The sequence below is a fragment of the Lygodium microphyllum genome, chromosome 21 (assembly GCF_053477565.2).
Source record: "Lygodium microphyllum isolate KBCC chromosome 21, Lygodium_microphyllum_v1.1.10, whole genome shotgun sequence".
NCBI lineage: Eukaryota > Viridiplantae > Streptophyta > Polypodiopsida > Schizaeales > Lygodiaceae > Lygodium > Lygodium microphyllum.
Window position 1 is genome coordinate 102494469 of NC_141155.1, and position 18802 is coordinate 102513270.

The 18802-nt window shown below is 39.6% G+C and overlaps 1 protein-coding gene across 4 annotated transcripts; it reads left to right on the forward strand.

Moving 5' to 3' along the window:
* Positions 1-662: 662 nt before the first annotated feature.
* On the forward strand, positions 663-3115 carry LOC148018368 (uncharacterized). 4 transcript variants are annotated; one of them, XM_087661259.1, is made up of 4 exons: positions 665-920; positions 1310-2027; positions 2406-2514; positions 2982-3115. In XM_087661259.1, the coding sequence occupies exons 2-3, from the start codon at positions 1352-1354 to the stop codon at positions 2492-2494; spliced, it is 765 nt and encodes a 254-aa protein (XP_087517385.1). In that variant the 5' UTR covers positions 665-920; positions 1310-1351; the 3' UTR covers positions 2495-2514; positions 2982-3115. The 4 variants fall into 4 exon arrangements, with proteins under 4 accessions (XP_087517386.1, XP_087517385.1, XP_087517387.1 ...); XM_087661261.1 differs by having other exon boundaries at positions 1369-2027; XM_087661258.1 differs by having other exon boundaries at positions 665-2027.
* The last annotated feature ends 15687 nt before the right edge of the window (positions 3116-18802 follow it).

An 18802-nucleotide genomic window follows, 5' to 3' on the forward strand; every position in this document is an offset into this window, starting at 1 on the left:
GTGACGCCGCACATGAGAGGATTCACCACTGGGTATAGGGAATCACACGTAGAGTGGAAACAAGGCAGGGCTTTGAGTCACTACTACTCCCTATATAGGTGCAATCGGTAGCAACGGCATGGTATAGCTACAAAGCCCTTACACCCCCCCCGCCCCCAACTATTGCAGTGAATTGTATGCCAAGATAGTAATGCAAATGGCTAAGATTTGTAACATCAAATGAATGTTGTGATTTGACTTTCAAAGCCATAATACACATCTCGTGGAGCCCAATCAATAGCATATTGTCCACCTAAATGATGAGAATCAACAGAACATTTGCATTTATGTGGACAAAGAGCATGCTCTTAGTGTGAGTGACTAAAACCAAGAGCAATCAAACGAGTGTGCATCTTGCCATAGGTGCTTGTTTCAAACCATACAAGACCTTATGCAAACAATACCTTGCTCCTAGTATTTGAGATATCATTCAAGCTACTCTCCAAGAGCTAGGATGATGGTTTTGGGGTAAGACCATTGGATATTTCTTGATGATGTAAATCTCTATTAATACAAATCGTATTGTTCTGAAAAAAAAGGCACTTAAAGGAATTGCAATTTTCAAATGCAAAGCTCATTGCATTTCCATTCCCTCGCACAAGAGAAAATTTAAGCAAAAATGTCATAAACCTTGAGATTGCACAAGATCGTGTGCATCTCTGTTGGCGCGTGTGTGTGGGGCATCATGAGCCAGCACTGTGCCCCCTGCATCTAATCCTCCCTCACAATGCTCGTCCAGCACGAGCGAACCAAGCCCCGGCATTCAGCCACTGCCGACAAGAATGCTTCCGCGGTGAAGATTGACTTGAAAGCTGCTTACCTTAGATCTTAGATGCTTCGAAAGGACCCTGGCCGCCTCAGCCAGAAGCAACCTACCCAAGGTTGTCATCTTGTGTTGCTCAATCGCGGGCCATCCCTATTGTTTGTCTCATCTGTTCATGAATTCATCTTCAACCTGTTTATGAATTCTTCTTCACCCTTTTGAAGATGTTAAAGATGAAAACCTATTGATGAATTCTTCTTCTGCCTGTCAGTGAATTCATTGTTGATCTGTTAATGAATTCGATGTCAACTCTGTTAATGAATTCGTCTTCTATCTCGTATCTTTTATCTGTTCGTGAATTTGTCGTCAATTTATCAATGAAATGGTCTTTAATCTGTTAAGGAATTCATCCTCAATTTGCTCCATGGACATCACAAATTGATTTTCATCAGTCTTTCAGTTCATCCATCTTCAGTCTGTCAGTCTATTCACCTGTCATGGCCTTAGGATGCGTTGGAAATCCGCACATACCTCCATGACCGCTCTCTTATGCAATATGCTGATAGGCTGGAAGCCTCTGGACATGGACTGCCTGAGCTTGTCAATACCAGCCCTGCCATCTTGAGTTCACGGTTCGGCATGAAGAGGGGCCATGTCGCCCGGTTCATTGATCACACTTCTGCATGCGGTGTTGCCCTTCCCCCATCCCTCACCCTGCCTGCAAGGAGAAGGTTAAGTGGCTCAACAATGAGATCTATGGATGCAAGCAGTGATAACGCCAGCTCATGCGCATTCTCTGTCAAGAATGTCCCAAGCCCTCCTCCCTCAACACTGGGTGGGAACTCCACCACATCCTCAACAAGCAGCTCAGAACAGTCGTTGGACAACAGATCACCCGAGGCTAGGCATGATTCATCAACCTTTAAAGCTAACAAACTCAAACAGACACCACTGGCAACTGCTCCCACTCCAGTCTTCAAAGGCACAGTGGCTGCAGCTCCTCCTGAGCCTAGGTTATGTGGATTTGTTAAGCCACCCCCAGTTCCTGATGATGTTACTGCCCTGTCAACGCTTGAGAAAATCACAGTGCAAAGGGTGGCTCCAAAATACAGGCCAGGAGTTAATCCATGGAGAGATGGAGAATTGAAGGTACCTCCACCCATGAAAGCTTCTGATATATGGAGTTCAAAACCTACCATTATCTTCTGCATACGGTGTCCTGGGGGTGAGTGCCTCAACACATGCACACTTCAAGTCTCTCCTTTGTTCAGCATACATCATTATAGCTAACTGTTCACATTCACGCACACAACACATCCTCCTTTTTATGTCATCCTGGGTGAGCGCCTTCAGCTTACATGCACACACACATTTTCTTTCTTTGTTCTGCATAAGTTGTCCTGGGTGTGTGTCCCTGAATCCTAACACACTCTCTCTTTCTTTTTATCTGAGGTGCAAATTCTTTGCTCTGCTCTACAGTTATGGACAAGGCTTTTCTTGATGTTAGATATATTGGGTTGAGCATGTAATTCAAACATTCTGTACACTATGGTTTAGCAAAAGCCACTGCCCCTTAGCTTATGCAATTGTGACTGCCCTCCAGATGTGTTATGTGTCGAGCGGAAGCTCACCAGCTTTACTCAAGAAAGCCAATCTTTGATGCCTTGGGTGTGCAACTGGTGGCTGTTCTAAACGAGCTCATAGATTTTGAGGTACGTCCTCCCTTTCATTTCTATTTATTTTTGTTCCGTTCTGTTCTTTCAGCTATATAAGATTGTGGACAATGGGACGTTTGAGCCTATAGCATGAGGGTGGAAAACAGGTGCCTTTGATATTTTGAGCTGGGTAGGATGTTCTCAACCTATTGGAAATTGTGTGCTGTTGAGATTGCATTAGTTCTTCACCTATGTCATATTACTGGCCATTTATTTTGTAGCGTGTTCTAGACCAATTGGAAGTTCTGTGCTATAGAGATCCACAGCAGTTCATTTGTATGGCATTGTGTGCTTGGAGAGTTCAAGTATGGCATAATTCCACTGTCAATTGATATGTTAAGTAGCAGTTCATCTGTATGCCATTGTGTGCTTGGAGAGTTCAAGTATGGCATAGTTCCACTGTCAATTGATATGTTACTGGCATCTAAAATGTGTGGACATGTCTGCCTATACATGCTTGGCAGGTAAGATCATTCTGGCCTCGATTTTGGGGTGGCATGGTATTGGTTGACAAGAATCGCGAGTTTTTTAAAGCACTGGGAGGTGGAGTCCTCCCCAAAGATAGCTTTATCATGGGCTTTGTTTGATATCAAGTTTGATACACATGCCCTTCCTGTTGCACTTCCACAGGGTACGATGGCTCCCATTAATCATCTCAATACATTGTTCCATTCTCAGGGTTTCTGGGCGCTCATGCTTCCTCTATCAGTAAACCCTCGAGTTTCAGACATAATGAGGGGATATTGGGTGCAAAGACTCTTATGGGAGATTAGGGGTTATGTGACACTATATCCACCATCGATTGACCGGCAAGATACCTTGAAGCCACATTTCTTTAAAGATGAGAAGGAATTACATGACAGTGTTGACACACTAGCTGACTTTTTGGTCTCTTGGAGATCAAAGAAGGCAACCTTCTTTAAACGAGTTGATGATCTAAGCTATTCTATGGCTCAAGCAGGTTTTTGGACAAGATGTGGATTATACTGTGGCTTGGCTTCAGGATCTTGTTTCAGTGGGGTGTACCCAACCAAGAATGTTCACTCTTGAAATTGACAAGGGGAAAGCTCTGACAGATTAGTCAGTACGTTGGGAGTTCATGCCTCTGGCACTCCCCTCCACACACCTTGATGTGGTTGAAGCTTCAACAATAGGCTTTGAAGTTGGAAATTTGCTCAGATGGAGAAAGTTTTACGGGGATGTTGTCTTAATCATGTTCTGTGATTGGCCAGTTAATAAAACAGCACTTGGATGGAGAATGCTTTATGGCAGAATTTTCAACACTGTGTGATTGGCCAGTTAATAAAACAGCACTTGGATGGAGAATGCTTTATGGCAGAATTTTCAACACTGTGGTTATACTTTTCGAACAAAGTGATCCAGCTTTTGGAGTTGAAGCAGTTGAAGAATGGCAAGCATACAAGTGAGTGAAAGAAATACTCTTTTACCTCAATGTAGATATACATGTTGAAAGTTATCAGGACATTCAAATAGCTTGTGTTTGTAGTTCATATCATTTGTTTGTGAAGGTCTAATCCATAAACAAAATCTTGCATGTCTTGGGAGGATTTTTAGTTCACAAGTTTATGAATGACATAATTATTGAGAAATGAAGCTATTGTCCCCAGGGGGCGCCTTCTCTTTGGGCTTCTTTAGTCCATTTTTCACAACTAAAGCTTTGAAAGTAGTAGGTTCTTTTATGTTGTAGTGTTAATGCTTCTGAAACATACTAGGGTGCCTTCAAAGACATGCTATGCGTCAGCAAAACTGAAAGCAACTGAAACTCAAAATAGGAATGGATGTCTAAAGCGGGCCAGTTTTTTGACACTAGCTTCATTATACGAATTGCCAAAGAGTGGAGTGATAGAAACTTGCTATGATGATGTTGAATATAGGACAATTAGAGGAGAACGACTTTATTACCACACAGAGTTGTTGACCCATGAGCCATGCAAGCATTCTTGGATGATGTTATAGATGAGGAAAAAAACCCATTAGCCATACTCTTGCCATTATGACAGCATGCCAATGCATCTTCAAGTCTTGTGGAAACGATGAGACCTAGAGACAAAAGTGCTTCAAGGACTACCGAATAGGCCCTTCTTTAAACTTTTATCTCTATTGTGATTGCCAAATTTTGTAGAACCAATTATTAGCATTCAACTCTTTGGTCACCAAGGGATTAATATCAATTGACATACATGATCTATATATCCCAAACATTCCCTCTAGATGTTGTCACAAAACCAATATCAAATAGCTAGCTAGATGGATGCTTTTACTTTTTTATGCACATAGGAGCTTTGTTTGTTAACCATCACTTTTTCTTTTGCAGACGACTTTCTCAAATCTTTGAGTGTCATCCAAAAGCAGAGGGGTTCCTGTTTATTAAAGATCATGTTATTTTGAATTATTGGAACTTACTGCAAGCCAATAAAACTAAATTTTGGAATTTGCAGAAGGTCAGTTTGTCAACTTTCTGCCTTGAAAATTAACTCCTTTGTAAATTTGACTTAAAAAAGATCATGTTCTTGTTTTTTAATTTCATTTAATGTAGATTTTATGTGAGGATCAAGAGTTTGGTGTGGGGCCCAGGCTGTTGTACAATATATAGATGGAATGATTTCATTAAGTTATTTTAAAAAAATTCCAATGGTTAAGACACATAATGTTGGTAGCTGATATTGACAAGATGCTGTAATGTTGAAACAAGCTACTTATCGACCTGCTGCTCTCTTTGAACTATAAGCACATTGTCTAGTGAAAAAGGCATTGTAGAGCTTATTCAAACTGATTTGAACGGCCAACAAAGCAATTGTAATTGATATATCCACTTTAGTGAGGTTGTTCCTTTCCATTTTATTGCTGCAAGAATTATCTTGAAAGCATGCTAAAAATAGGCATCATCTTCTTTGAATAGGAGGAATCTTGCCTATCTTGCAGATCTGAATAGGTTGCTTGGGGTGACCACGAGCTTTTGTATAATGTATTCCCTTCAATTCTTAGATATGCCTGCTACTGCATTGTAGAAGATATAAAAAACACAAAGAGATGTTCATTATTTGCAGACTTTGAAGTTTGAAGGTATGGTCAGCAAAGATGCTTAGGGTCTTCATCAAGAAAAGATCCTTACACCATTGAACATAATGGTGTATGCTGTTTTGTCCTAGACCATTTGATCTTATGCTAAGGAATCAGAGGAACATGTAGTGAGTTTGCTGCAAGTTAACGCTTATGTTGCATGTTGCATTTAAGTAGCTTGATTGGAGAAAAGGATTTGTATAGTTGGCCTTATAGGTTTAGGAGTAGCATCAGCAGAAGGAGATCAGATTAGCCCACTCACTATCATTCCAGGCTTACTGTCATTCTAGGTTTAACTTGGAGCAATTTTTTTGAGCTTTACAACTTCACCAGCTACAAACAGACTAGCAATTGAAGTTTCATCTTGAAGACCAGTTTGAACTCCACCACACATGTAATGTGCTGCTGGTACCATAGGTATCAGATACTTGTCACTGCTCTATTGGCTTCATTTGGTCTTCTTGAGCAGCCTTAGCCATAGCTTGCAACATCAGAAACAAATGCCGATTGCAACATTAGTCTCAACATAGCTACTTTGAAGGCCTTCAATAATCTATTCAGGATTCAACAGACTTACAAAATTTTCTTCCTTTGTATGGTTGCTTTCTCATGGAAGTCCTAGAATGGGCAATGGGTTAGGCTAAGTCATCACTTGAAGCATCAGATTTGCAAGTCCCTTTGTGCTGATCTGGATTTGAACACTATTTCTCTCTTCTTGGTATCTAAAGACCACCAACAAAAAAAAGATCAAAGTACTCCTATTTGATCTCTAGAAATTGTCAAAGAAAAGTTTGTTCCCCACCCTATGCATAGCAATGTCCCAAGAATACACAGATCTCGGAGCACACATTAAGGTGGACAAAATTGAGTCCGTGGCAAGGTAGTAGCCTTGTCATTGCTAACAAGCCTTTTGATAACTGGATCATTAGTAGTTGTAACCTTGAAGAAGTTCCTATTCTTGAATTGCCCCAAACACTGCTCGCTCTTTGGAGTCACACGGTCATAAGTCTTATCATAATATTCAAGGTCACCACACATGAGAAGGTCCTTTGGCTCACCAACATTGAAGCTAAGCTTGGTAAATGTAGTAAAAGGGATCTAATCTAACATAGTCCATTCAGGCTAAATGTCAACAGAACTGCGAAAGACAGCAGCCTCAAGGCATTGTGTATTTCGGATTTGATTGTAGAGTCGGTTGTGGCAGAGTTTCTCTTTCTCAACCTCATGCTTGTTGGAGAGTTAAAAACTATAGAGCTATCCTGAAGCTTAATAAAGCAGCAGCAAGATGAGCTGCTCAAGTAGGACTACTATTTTGCTGTGAATACCTTATTGCCAACCATGCTGACCTCCCCTCCATCATTGTTGAAGTGCAGGGAGAAAGTGAAAGCAGAATTCGCTGTTCAAAGGGCCACAACAGGAGTTGCAGGCTGCAAGGGAAAAGCTGGCGGGAGAGCACTAACAGTGTTGAAGTGAAGACAAGAAGAGTAGGTTGTTAGCTAGTTGGGCTGAAAGAGGCAATAGATCCGGTGTTGCAACGAAGGGGAGAAGAGGAGGAGCATGCTGTTGGTCTTAGTCGTTTGTTGGGCTGAAAGAGGTGATAGATTTGGTGCTTTTTGAACAATATTTTAGAAGGGGGGTGGGGGACTTAAAAAAAACCCTCCATGTGGCCTTGTTTTTTTTGGCCAGAAGCTATTTTGTCATGGGCACCTTTTGGAAAACTATTCCCTTCTGGAAACCCTTGCTAGAACAGCTCCTTTGTGTGGGAGATGCATATGCCATGCCTGCATTTTGAGGAATTGAAGCAATTAAAGACCCCAATCCTCCGATGGCGCCTGCATCAAGTTTGATACCGGGGGGACAAGTCAAGCAGCGGGGGAGGGGGAGGCAATGGCACGGACGAGGCGTCATGTGGTCCACCCTAATCATGCGCCCATCCAAGAACTGATTATTCATTTTCTACCGTGTGACATCTGCTTGAGCCTCCTTAAGGAAGGTGACAAAGCCGAAGCCCTTTGACCTATTCGTCTCACAGTCCATGATGACATGGCAGTTGATAATCTCGCTGTGTGCTTAGAAGGCCTTGTGGAGAGACTCCTCATCAGTGCTGTATGCTAGGCTACTAACAAAGAGGCAGGACATGGCTCGTATCTACACAAAGCTAAATCCATGTCTGAGGGCTTGGCCTTGCATATTTTGATCCATCTCTGCTCTCGCATATTTTGATCCTCTCTCCTATCCTTGGTACCGTCATGTTAGTCTCAAACATCTCTGTCAAAGCATATGTCACATGCAATAATTTACATCCATCAGATGTAGTCTTATCTTATCTAGAAAACTGTCCTACAGGACCACCCTGCAGAAAACTGCTCATATCTTTTGAACCATAACTCGGATCACTAAGCTTTAAAAAGCAAAAATGTAGCCCCACTTGTGATGTACAACTTTGCCGAAGACACTGGGATCAAATTCTGAAGTTTTCAGCACCTAAAATTTCCTGCGCAACCTGCAACTGCTCATTATAACATGCTGTCCCGGCCAGATGTTGACCTTCCCCGACTTTGTATCTCTTGCATACAAACATGGGTATCAACCAAACTTTGTAGGAACCTTCCCAAGGTATCAAAGCCCATTTTGGATGCATTTGTCACTATTAATCCTCTCCCAATTAAAACAGTTTTACACATCTTTAGTTTAGCTGTGTCTGTCCACTACAGTTTCCAACAGCCATATCGCCCTCTTGGGTCAAACATCCACTAGATAGTCGACCAATAAGGCATAAATACATGCAAGACATCCCCTTCAGCTTTAAATAACTTGTATATCACATGGAATATGCCAAGATCAAAGATCCACATCATTAACCTACTTAATCTGTTTAGGTTGTCTTTCTTTGCATCCCGAACGAGGGTATCCTATGTAACCTGGATCAATGTCTCTCTTATATTTTCTATTATCTGTTTACCCTTAACATTATTCACATTCTCTTTCTTAGTATCATTCATTCCTTCGAACTTTGTAGCACGTTGGGAAGCACTGGGGGATAACATGTATTCAAGTTACTTAGAAGAAATTATTATTTTTTATGGCGCGTGTCTTATCATTAAAGGCGTGGCGCTAATATTTATTTAGGCATGCTTATTTATTGAAGCGCTTGACATATATCTGTTATTTTGTATGCACATGGGTGCACGGTTTAAATATTTATTATCGGACATTGTATTTGGGCACTGTCTGACTCTTGGGCCGCTCAACCGCTTTCTACATCTTCAGTCTTCATATCTGCATCATCAAACTCTGTAGCATCCACATCCACAAACTCTTTCATATTCGAGCTCTTTTTTCATGCTGAATCTCTATATCATCTGCAAGCTATTCCATAGTTTCCTCTGCATCATCAAGTTTTTCTGCATCCTGCATGTCATGTGCTCCATTTGCTAATATTGCATCTGTAACTACCATTAATGCATTTGTACTGTTAAGCAAAAGTCGAAATCTCTATATCTTTGGTATTCTCCTGTAATGCCTTTAGTGATGTTGGTACCTTGCCTCTATTGTCTGACCGTTCATTGAGCTCTATTTTTGAGGCCCTACATGTTCTTGACTCGGGCTTCTCTTCTCTCTCAATTCATGGTCTTCCTAGTCTCGGTACTCGTATTGTCTACATCGAGCTAGCTGTCTTTGTTGCGGATTCTTCTATAGGAGCCACTTTTGTGATAGGTTGGTAGGAGAGGGGGCTACAGGACCTCATGTCAGTCTCAAATGTCTCTAACAAAGCATATGCCACATGCAATACTTTATATCCATTAGATTCAGTCCGATCCTGTCCAAAAAACTGTCCTACAGGACCACCCTGCAGTAAACTGCTCGTATCTTTTAAACCATAACTCAAATCTCCAAGCTTTAAAAAGAAAAAATGTAGCCTTGTTCGTGATCTATAACTTATCTGAAGACACTTGGACCAAATTCTGAAGATTTCAGCCCCTAAAATTTTCTGCGCAACTTTGCAACTGTTCATTACAGCATGTAGTCCTAGCTAGACATCAACCTTCGCGACTCTGTATCTTCTACATACGAACTCGGATGTTAACCAAACTTTGTAGGACCCTTTCCAAGGTATAAAAGCCCATTTTGGATGTGTCAGTCACCATTCATCCTCTCCCAATCAAAACAGTTTTAGACATCTTCAGTTCAGCCCTGCCTGTCCATTGTAGTCTCCTACTTGGTCAAACATCCATTGGATAGTTGACCAAGAAGACACACATACATGCAAGACATCCCCTTTGGCTTTAAATAACTTGTATATCACATGGAATATGCCAAGATCAAACATCCACATCATTAGCATATGGTCGATCACATTATACATACAAACATGGATTGAAGTCTGCTTCCATACACCCCTCTCTCCCAAAGGGGGTTGATTCATTGGATGCTACACATCCTTAATCTAGGCCTGTTAGGTTTTGGAGAACTCGCTAGTTGGGCAGAGAGGGTGTATGAGGAGGGTGGCTCGCCTTAGCTACAGCCTATTAACTGATTGGCCTCATCGAATTGCAGTCCCTTTTTGTGTTGTAATCCACAATCAGCCCCCTTAGTAACCTCAACATGTGTTGTTGTCATTAACGACTTCTTTCCCTACAACACCCATCAAATTCTATCTAATAACATTAGGCAAGTCTTGTAGATTCTAGCGCCAACAAGTGAAGCAATTTACATATCAATCAGTATTGTGAATTTTTTGATTTGTTTGGTGGCTGGACAAACTAGTATAGTTGTTAATTCTGTTAAGGCAGTGTACATGTATCAGACCTCAAACTCTCAGCGTGGCCAATTCTAGACCTTTTTCTGATTGAATAGTGGTCTCGTTTACCCTCTTCAAAGAACTTTGGATTGTATCTTTACACGGGTTGTTTCCATAGAACCCTTTTGTTTCAATTGTATAGACATAATCTCTAATCCTACAAATAGGAGTTTTCTCTAGTGTGAGGTAGAGAATCATGGCTTAGACAAGAAAGAGGATGATGCTAGCTGACAATTCAGCCCTCTTCTCTGTTCATTGAAATACGTAAGCAAATAACTCTTTTTGTTTAGAAAACTCAGTACCCAACCCTCTTTGTTGCATAAAATCAACAATCTCATGGTACATATCTAGGGAATGTACTTGCATAGAATTAGAACCACTTTGCACCTTTGTTTTCAACATATCTTCAATCTTTGTAATAGTATTTGCATAAGACAGCCCATCATACATCCCATCAATGCACTCCTCATCCTGCAATAAACTTGCTCTTCTCAACTCTTTTTCCTTTCTTCATGCATATTTCTTGGAAGCTCTAGACATCTTTGAGCTAAAAGATCAATAAATCTTGAAGAAAAAGCATTGTTGCCAGGAGGCGAGAGCTTTTCTCTCCTTGTACCACCGTCGTCTTGTAGGATAGAGAAACCTAGTGAAAATTTGGCTCTTTTGCAGGTAGAGGAGAATCCCGCAATGTATCTTTGTTTCGTGGGTGATTTACATAGACTGTCATAAATTACTAAGCTCTTTTCCGATCTTTGCTTTGGATCCGCATACATGTAGATCCGTCATCTATAACCTTTGCTTCCATCTATGCTTCATGATAAAGGGCTGACCCAAAATGACATCATAAGAACATGAATCTTGCATTAAGAAATGACAACCACCTTGAACATTCCCTATGGATACTCTCATATTTGGACATGTTGCATATAGCTCTCTTGCAATATTATTGGTGGCTCTCATATGTCAAGCATGTTCTACATCTACAGGCCACTTTCCGCTCTCATACAAACGACAAACTATAACATTTATCTTTGAGCTGTGATATAGCAAGGCAACACACGGTGTCTCCATCTCTCCAATCTTAAGCATTGTCTCAGTGGTTGCTTGTGCCCAATGACTTTTAGAAAAATGCATGCAAGTAATCATTACAGGTGCATGATCCTCTGCATAGTGCACTAGTTGTATACTCTTCACAATCTTTGGATATACTGCAACACTCTCAACAAGAATTTCATCATCACTCTCCTTAGTCAGCTCCTCAATTGTGATACCTTGCATGACAGGCTCTTCTATAGTTTGAATCACATGTTTTTTTCTCTTTATGATGTTTATAATTTCTTCATTCTCTCTTTACAATTTCCAAAATCTCTCCTAAGGTGAATTCAATCTTGCTATTCAAAATATTTTTGGTCTAGCATCTTGTTTCTTCTACTTCTTATGTGCATCCTCTTTATTCTATTCAGGCCGTGGTCTAGAAGGTGGTGTTGTAGGCTCACCCCTTGTAGTCTTCTTGGCAATATCATCCCTTTTTCGCTTTTCCCTAACAATCACTTATGTATCTAGTGTCTTTGTTAAATAGGTATAAACTGAGTATTTATATGATTGGAGATCCCCACCCAATATTTGTTGTGATGGTCTTCCTTGCACCAAATAAATCTGCTTGCTACACTTAGTCCTTATTTGTAGTCTGTAAAGCAAAGTCCAGAACTTTGACTTATACTTTGGTTTCTTTTCAATCTGAACACCATAAGCCAAAGCATCTCTTGTGGCTACATAATATGTTTGAGTAGTCATATCCTCAAAAAGTTTCTTCGTTCCACCCTTACCACAATTTATAGCAATATACTTATTAGTCTTGGTTGCACAGATCTTTCTATCCAGCCAGAAAAGAGATTTTTTTTACATAACATTCTTAAACGATTCACAATCTTCGTGCTTAGGGCTATCACACCATATGCATGTACGCACGAAATTATTCTTAGGCGGAGCCTGTGAATGACAAGTTTTCCCAGAATCTTTCTACTTAGCCAATTTAATGTGCAAATCCTCTATAGTTTTTCACTAGCTTATTAATGACATCCTCTTTCCTTGACTCTTTAAACCTTTTATTACATTATTATTTTCATAAAAAATATTTACCAACTGATTTTAGGATATCTTTGGTTTAGAGAACAAATCGTTACACTTTCGAAAGTCTAAATTACAAGTTTCGCCATATATTCTATAACATGAAAGTATACGTTGACTCTTAAAATCATCTATGCTAGAAACCGGATATCTATTCTTGACAGTAATTTTGTTTAGGACACGATAATCAATGCACATTCTATAGGTGTTATTTAAAAAAAAAACTAATAGGACATGTGCACCAAAACAAAAACTACTGGGCCTAATGAGTCCTCGAGTTAACAGTTCTTCAACTTAGATTTGAATTTCTTTCTGTTCAATTTAATTATGTTGATAATGTGCTTTATACGGTGGTTGAGAACTTGAAATTAAGTCTATTTTATTATCTTCAAGACGTATAGGTGGTAAACCAAGTAGTAAGTCAGCAGCAAAACAATCTTTAAATTGTGAAAGAAATTGTACGTACCTAGGATGCATCTAATTTTTCTTAGCTTCAATTTCATTTACCCATATTAAGTATGATTTGCTACCTTTCTTAATGCACGTTTAGCTTGTGTGTAACTAAGCAATGGAAAATTATCTAAAGTGTGTGTACCGTGTAATGTGATTTGTTTTTCATTAGAATATATCTTCATTGAATGCATGGAATAATCTATATTGGGATTATATTTATGACGCCAAGGTATTCCTAAGATAATGTCACTAGATTGCAAAGGCACAACTAAGAAATTTTTGCACTCAACATAATCGCCAATTTTAATTTCTAAGTCATGAACTTTTTGTGTTCCATTGTAGCTAGTACCTAAGAATACAGCCTTTACTTAAACAGAAGCAACAAGTCAACACCGCTATAGTGCAAATATAATCTTCGCATCGGCATCAAAGCATATGCATAAACTGTATCTTTCTTTTGTTCCGCATTGCCTCACCATTCTTAGGAAAGGAAAATGATTCACAGAAAGATGACGCAGCGAGTAACATCATGTCCTCTGTGCAATCATTTCTCTAGCTTAGTGTTACGTATCTGGTAGACCATCTTCTGATGACAACTCTGTTGACGGCAAGTGTTGCGAATCTGGTAGACTGTCTCCTGACGACAACTTTGCCGATGGCCCTCTGTTCGTAACAGGAAAATGGCACGAGAGATCCTTTTTTCTCACCACCCAACCTCGCCTAGAAGATTGTTGGCTCCTCCCCCTAATTCGACTGCCAGCCGTCCGCTTCAGGTGAGTCCTACTATTCTTATACACACTTACTCTCTAGGCTTCCCTCGACCCCGTTCGGGTGCCCAAGGCTGCCGGACGGTCATCCCTCGCGCCTGTCTCCCATAAGTTACATTTATTAATGTAACATTTCCTTTCCCTTAAGAATCGGTTTCGTCCTTAAAAACGATACTTGGAAGGTCCAACTGTAAATTGGGAAACCTTTTTCTTAAAGTACTTACTCCCTTCCATGTTGAGCTTTCTTCTGAACAATCTTTCCATTTGACCAAATATTCTTGATAAATAGTATTCCTTGTTCGTGTGTTACGAACATTTAATATTCTTTCTGGTTCATGTGGATTAGATTGGTCATCTAACAGCTCCTCAATGTTATCATTTAAGATGAGATTATCCAAATCACCCAGCTTCTTCCTTAGCTTACTTACATGAAAAACTGGATGTGTTTTACTACCAGCAGGTAGTTGGAGCTTGTAAGCCTGTTCTCCCACCCTTTTAAGTATTGTGAAAGGACCACAATACCTGGGTGACAGCTTTGGACATCGTCCCGTTTTCATGGTTTTAGTTTGTTTAGGCACTTTAAGATAGACCAATTCCCTTCTTCAAAGGAGATGTCTCTTCGGTGAGGATCTGCATAAGCTCTAGCTCAATTTTGAGCTTTCTTAATATTTTCTTGAGCAAATTTTAACATATTATTGATATCCTTCAAAAAGTCCTTGGCTGCCTGAACCTTTTCCTTATGCAATCCTACTGCATGAGGAGCTCTGGGCTGAAACCCATACATTAGCATAAATGGACTATATCCAGTGGAAGAGTGCTTGGCACTATTATATGAAAACTCTGCTATCGGTAGATAATCTTCTCAATTAGTTTGCCTTTTACTTACATATGCCTTGAGCATATCTTTAAGAATTTGGTTAACCCTTTCAGTTTGCTCATCAGTTTGCGGGTGGTCTACCGCACTCATGCTAAGTTTAGTATCCAACTTCCTAAATATAGCACGCCAAAATTGACTATCAAATTTTCTATCTCGATCAGAAACTATATTTGTCGGAAGGCCATACAATCGGTATATGTTCTCTACGAATAATCTAGCCAATTATGGTGTTTTAACATGAGTTGAAGTTGGAATAAACCTAGCCATTTTGGTTAACCTATCCACAATCACCCACGCAGAGTTGTGCCCCCTTTGTGTTCTGGGTAACGCAACAATAAAGTCCATGGAGATACTCTTCCATTTTCCCGAAGGAATCTCTAATGGGTGGAGAAGTCCTCCCATTTTCAATCTTTCAGCTTTATTAACCTGGCATTTATTACATTTGACCACATAGTCAAGGACGTCCTTATTCATTCCAGGCCAATAGAACTGTCTTTTAATAAGACTATAAGACTTATTAACTCATGGATGTCCCGCACTAGGGGTATCATGACACTCAAAGAGTATCTGGTGCCTTATTTCTTCATCTTTCGGGACACATACCCTACCCTTGTAGAGTAAATAATTATTATCAATGGTAAAATTCTTCCACTTGAATCCCATTTGAGCAACCCCTGATGCTCCATTTCCTTGTTGAACATCCTCAGATATTTCTTCCTCAGCGGAGGTCCTTCCATTTGGATCCCCATTTTCTATTGCTTCCCATATGTTGGAATATGCCGGATCAACCTGGCATTTCACTTTTAAGGATTCAAGCAAATCGGAAGTGAACTGAGTAAAACTCAATTAATTTATGATGGGTATTCTGCTGAGTGCATCAGTCACTATATTATACTTTTCTTTTCTATACCTTATCTCATAGTCGAACTCTTGGAGGAGTTCGGTCCATCTGGCTTTACGCCCTTGTAGATCCAGTTGGTCATTAAGCCGCTTAATGCTTTCATGATCCGACAAGATCAAAAGTTTGGCACCGTACAGATAGTGCCTCCATTTCTTCATTGCATGTACTATTGTATACAACTCCCTCTCATAAACAGAATAATTCCGTTTTGCATGGTCTAATTTATTGCTTTCAAAAGCAACTAGTCGGCCTTCTTGTAATAAGACCGTGCCTATTGCCTTATCATTGGCATCGGCTTCAACCACAAATGGTTTATTGGGATCCACAATTAATAGTATTGGAGCTGTAGCAATAGCTACCTTAAGTTTTTGAAAACTTTTATTTTGGTCTGTTCCCCAATTAAAGCTCTTCCCTTTTCCTTTAAGTTGGTTTGTCATTGGAACAGCTATTTTGGCATAATCTCGAATGAATCTACGATAAAATCTAGATAAACCTAGGAAGATTTGTAGCTCTTCCAGGTTCCTTGGAGATGGCCATGCAATAATTGCCCTTACTTTTTTTGGATCCATCTTGATTTTCTCTTTTGAGATAATATGCCCCAAATATTTGACCTTTTGTGCGAAGAATTCACATTTAGTTTTCTTCGCATAAAGGGAATGTGTTTTTAACAATTGGAATACTAATCGTAAGTGTTCCAAATGTTCTTCTCTTGATTTACTAAAGATCAAGATATCATCGAAGAAGACTACTACAAAGTGTCCTAGATAGGGCTGTAACACACTATTCATCAGCTTCATAAAAGTAGCTGGTGCATTAGTGAGGCCAAAAGGCATCACTAAAAAATCATAATGCCCATATCTAGTACGAAATGCTGTCTTAGGAACATCCTGTGCCTTAATTCTTACTTGGTGACAGCTTGATCTTAAGTCTATCTTTATGAAGAATTTTGCTCCTTGTAATTGATCAAAAAGATCTTCCATTCTGGGCATAGAAAATTTATTCTTCACCATTATCTTATTAAGTGCTCTATAATCAACACAAAGTCGCATAGAACCATCTTTTTTCTTTACCAATAAAATTGGCGAAGCCCAAGATGAATTGCTGGGTTGTATAAACCCTTTATCAAGATAATCTTTAATTTGTCTTTTAACTTCTTGGTGTTGTGTTTCACTTAGCTTATAAGGTGGTTTAGAAATAGGGTGTGTATCCCTATCTATGTCAATTGGGTGATTTACGTCACCCCTATCTGGTGGAAGGCCACTTGGTAAATCAGAAGGAAACACATCTTTAAATTCATCTAGCAAACCACTTAATTCATTACTTACATTCAGCTCACAAACATAAGAAAATTGTTGCTTTATATTACAGAAAGTAAAAGTGTTATGTACAAGAAGGGACCATAACATATATACCTCACAAGCTTTCTTCTTTATCAGCTTCTGAACTTCAGTGGAACACAATAAAGGGTTATCAGATACTTCATGTTTACCTTGAATCACAAAAGTCTTACCATCCCTTTTAAATTCCAGTGTATTATGATGATAACTACGTTTTAAGGATGGTTCCAATCTCCATAGCCACTCCCTCCCTAAAGCAATATTGGCTCTTTCCATATTCATAATTTGGAAATCAAGTTTATCTTTATATCCTTGGATCTCAATTTCCAAATTGGATACCATTGTATTCCATATTTTATTATCCTGACCTTGCATCACACGAACAACATCAAGTTTCGATTTTTTGACAAGTGCATAATTTATGAAATTGTGGGTGGGAGAGTCATCAATCGTGACTCTAACCCTCTTTCCAGCTATCTATCCATGCACTCTAACTAAATCATGTGGCCCAAAAGTAGGTTGCCACATAGAAGTTGACATACAACATCTGTGTTGTACATCCTTGTGCAGGACCTCTAAAGATTTATACTTTCCACGCCCCTTTAATTCCAAGGTCTGCACTACATGGATTTGTTTTTCTTTTCCCTTGCCCTTGTTCTTATCCTTTCCTTTATCTTTCCCATTTTTCCTTTGAGGGCAATTCCAGGCAGCATGGTTAGGGGATAGACAATTGAAACACAACCTTTCTTTTTTGGCCTTATCAAAGTTATCTTGACTTAACTTTGGCCTTACATATTGTTTCTTTTCAAAGGGTTATTTCTTGCCCTTAAGAAATGGCATTTTCCTTTTAAATTTGCCTACAAATTTTGAGGTTTCAAAGTCCTTAGTCTTGGGCTCCGTATCAGTGAGACTAGTGAGTGTACCTGGACGCGTATTATCTTCATTGATTAATGCAAATTTAATTGCCTCTTGAAGCGTCTTAGGTGAACTCCTTTTCACTTCCTTTTTACATGCCTTATCTAGTCCCCTTATGAATCCTCGTCTTTTGAAATTCATCTATTCCTTCCAATTTGAGGATTATCTCATGATACTCCTCCAGATATGTCAGCAGGGGTCTTCCCTTTTGTCTGACATAATCCCAATCTTCCCAATTTCTTTCCATTTCATTTTCAAGAAGGAATTCTTTCAAAAAGACCGATTCAAATTGAGCCCAAGTTTCAGGTATTTTATTTGCCTCCTTTAAAGTTCTCCACCATTTATATGTCTTTTGGCCCCAAGGTTAAATTGGCCTCCAGTGCTTGGAGATGTAGTGGAGTATTTTTAAGTTTGTGCAAATTCTCCCATTTTTGGAGAAAATTAAAGATAGTGTCTTTATTTCTGTCTTTTTTCTCCCCGAGAAACAGAGGGGGTTTCATATCTTTTAACACTGGGTTATCCCTTAACTTTTGGTGGGGTTCCCTAGGATCTCGCATAGTCACATCTAGATCTTTCGATGAAGATGGAATGTCCGAGATTTCTACCTTACTTTTATCCCTTTCTAGTAACAAGGCTAATTGAGATTTTATTTCTACGAGTACTTGAGTTAGCAACTCCATTTGAACCCCGTGTGCTTGCACACGAGCAGTTAAATTGTCAAATTGTTCTCGTGTAGCAAAAATTCTTCCCATTGTTCTTCTTGAATTTCTGTTTCATGGGGATTCACCATAGGATGGTCCCCAGAACTAGAATCTTCGGTCACCCCCTTTTTCTCTTTACCCTCCATTAATATACTGGAATTAGAAAGCAAATATAAGAAGTTTGCATACAAGATGAAGTACTTCTCTTATTACAAAGGTAGGACAAATGTCGATGGCTTTTATAGCTCAGTGGTAAAGATGGCGCGAAGAACGGTACAACTTTCCTTAGATCTGCACTAGTTATGTGCAGATTGCGTGGTATAGA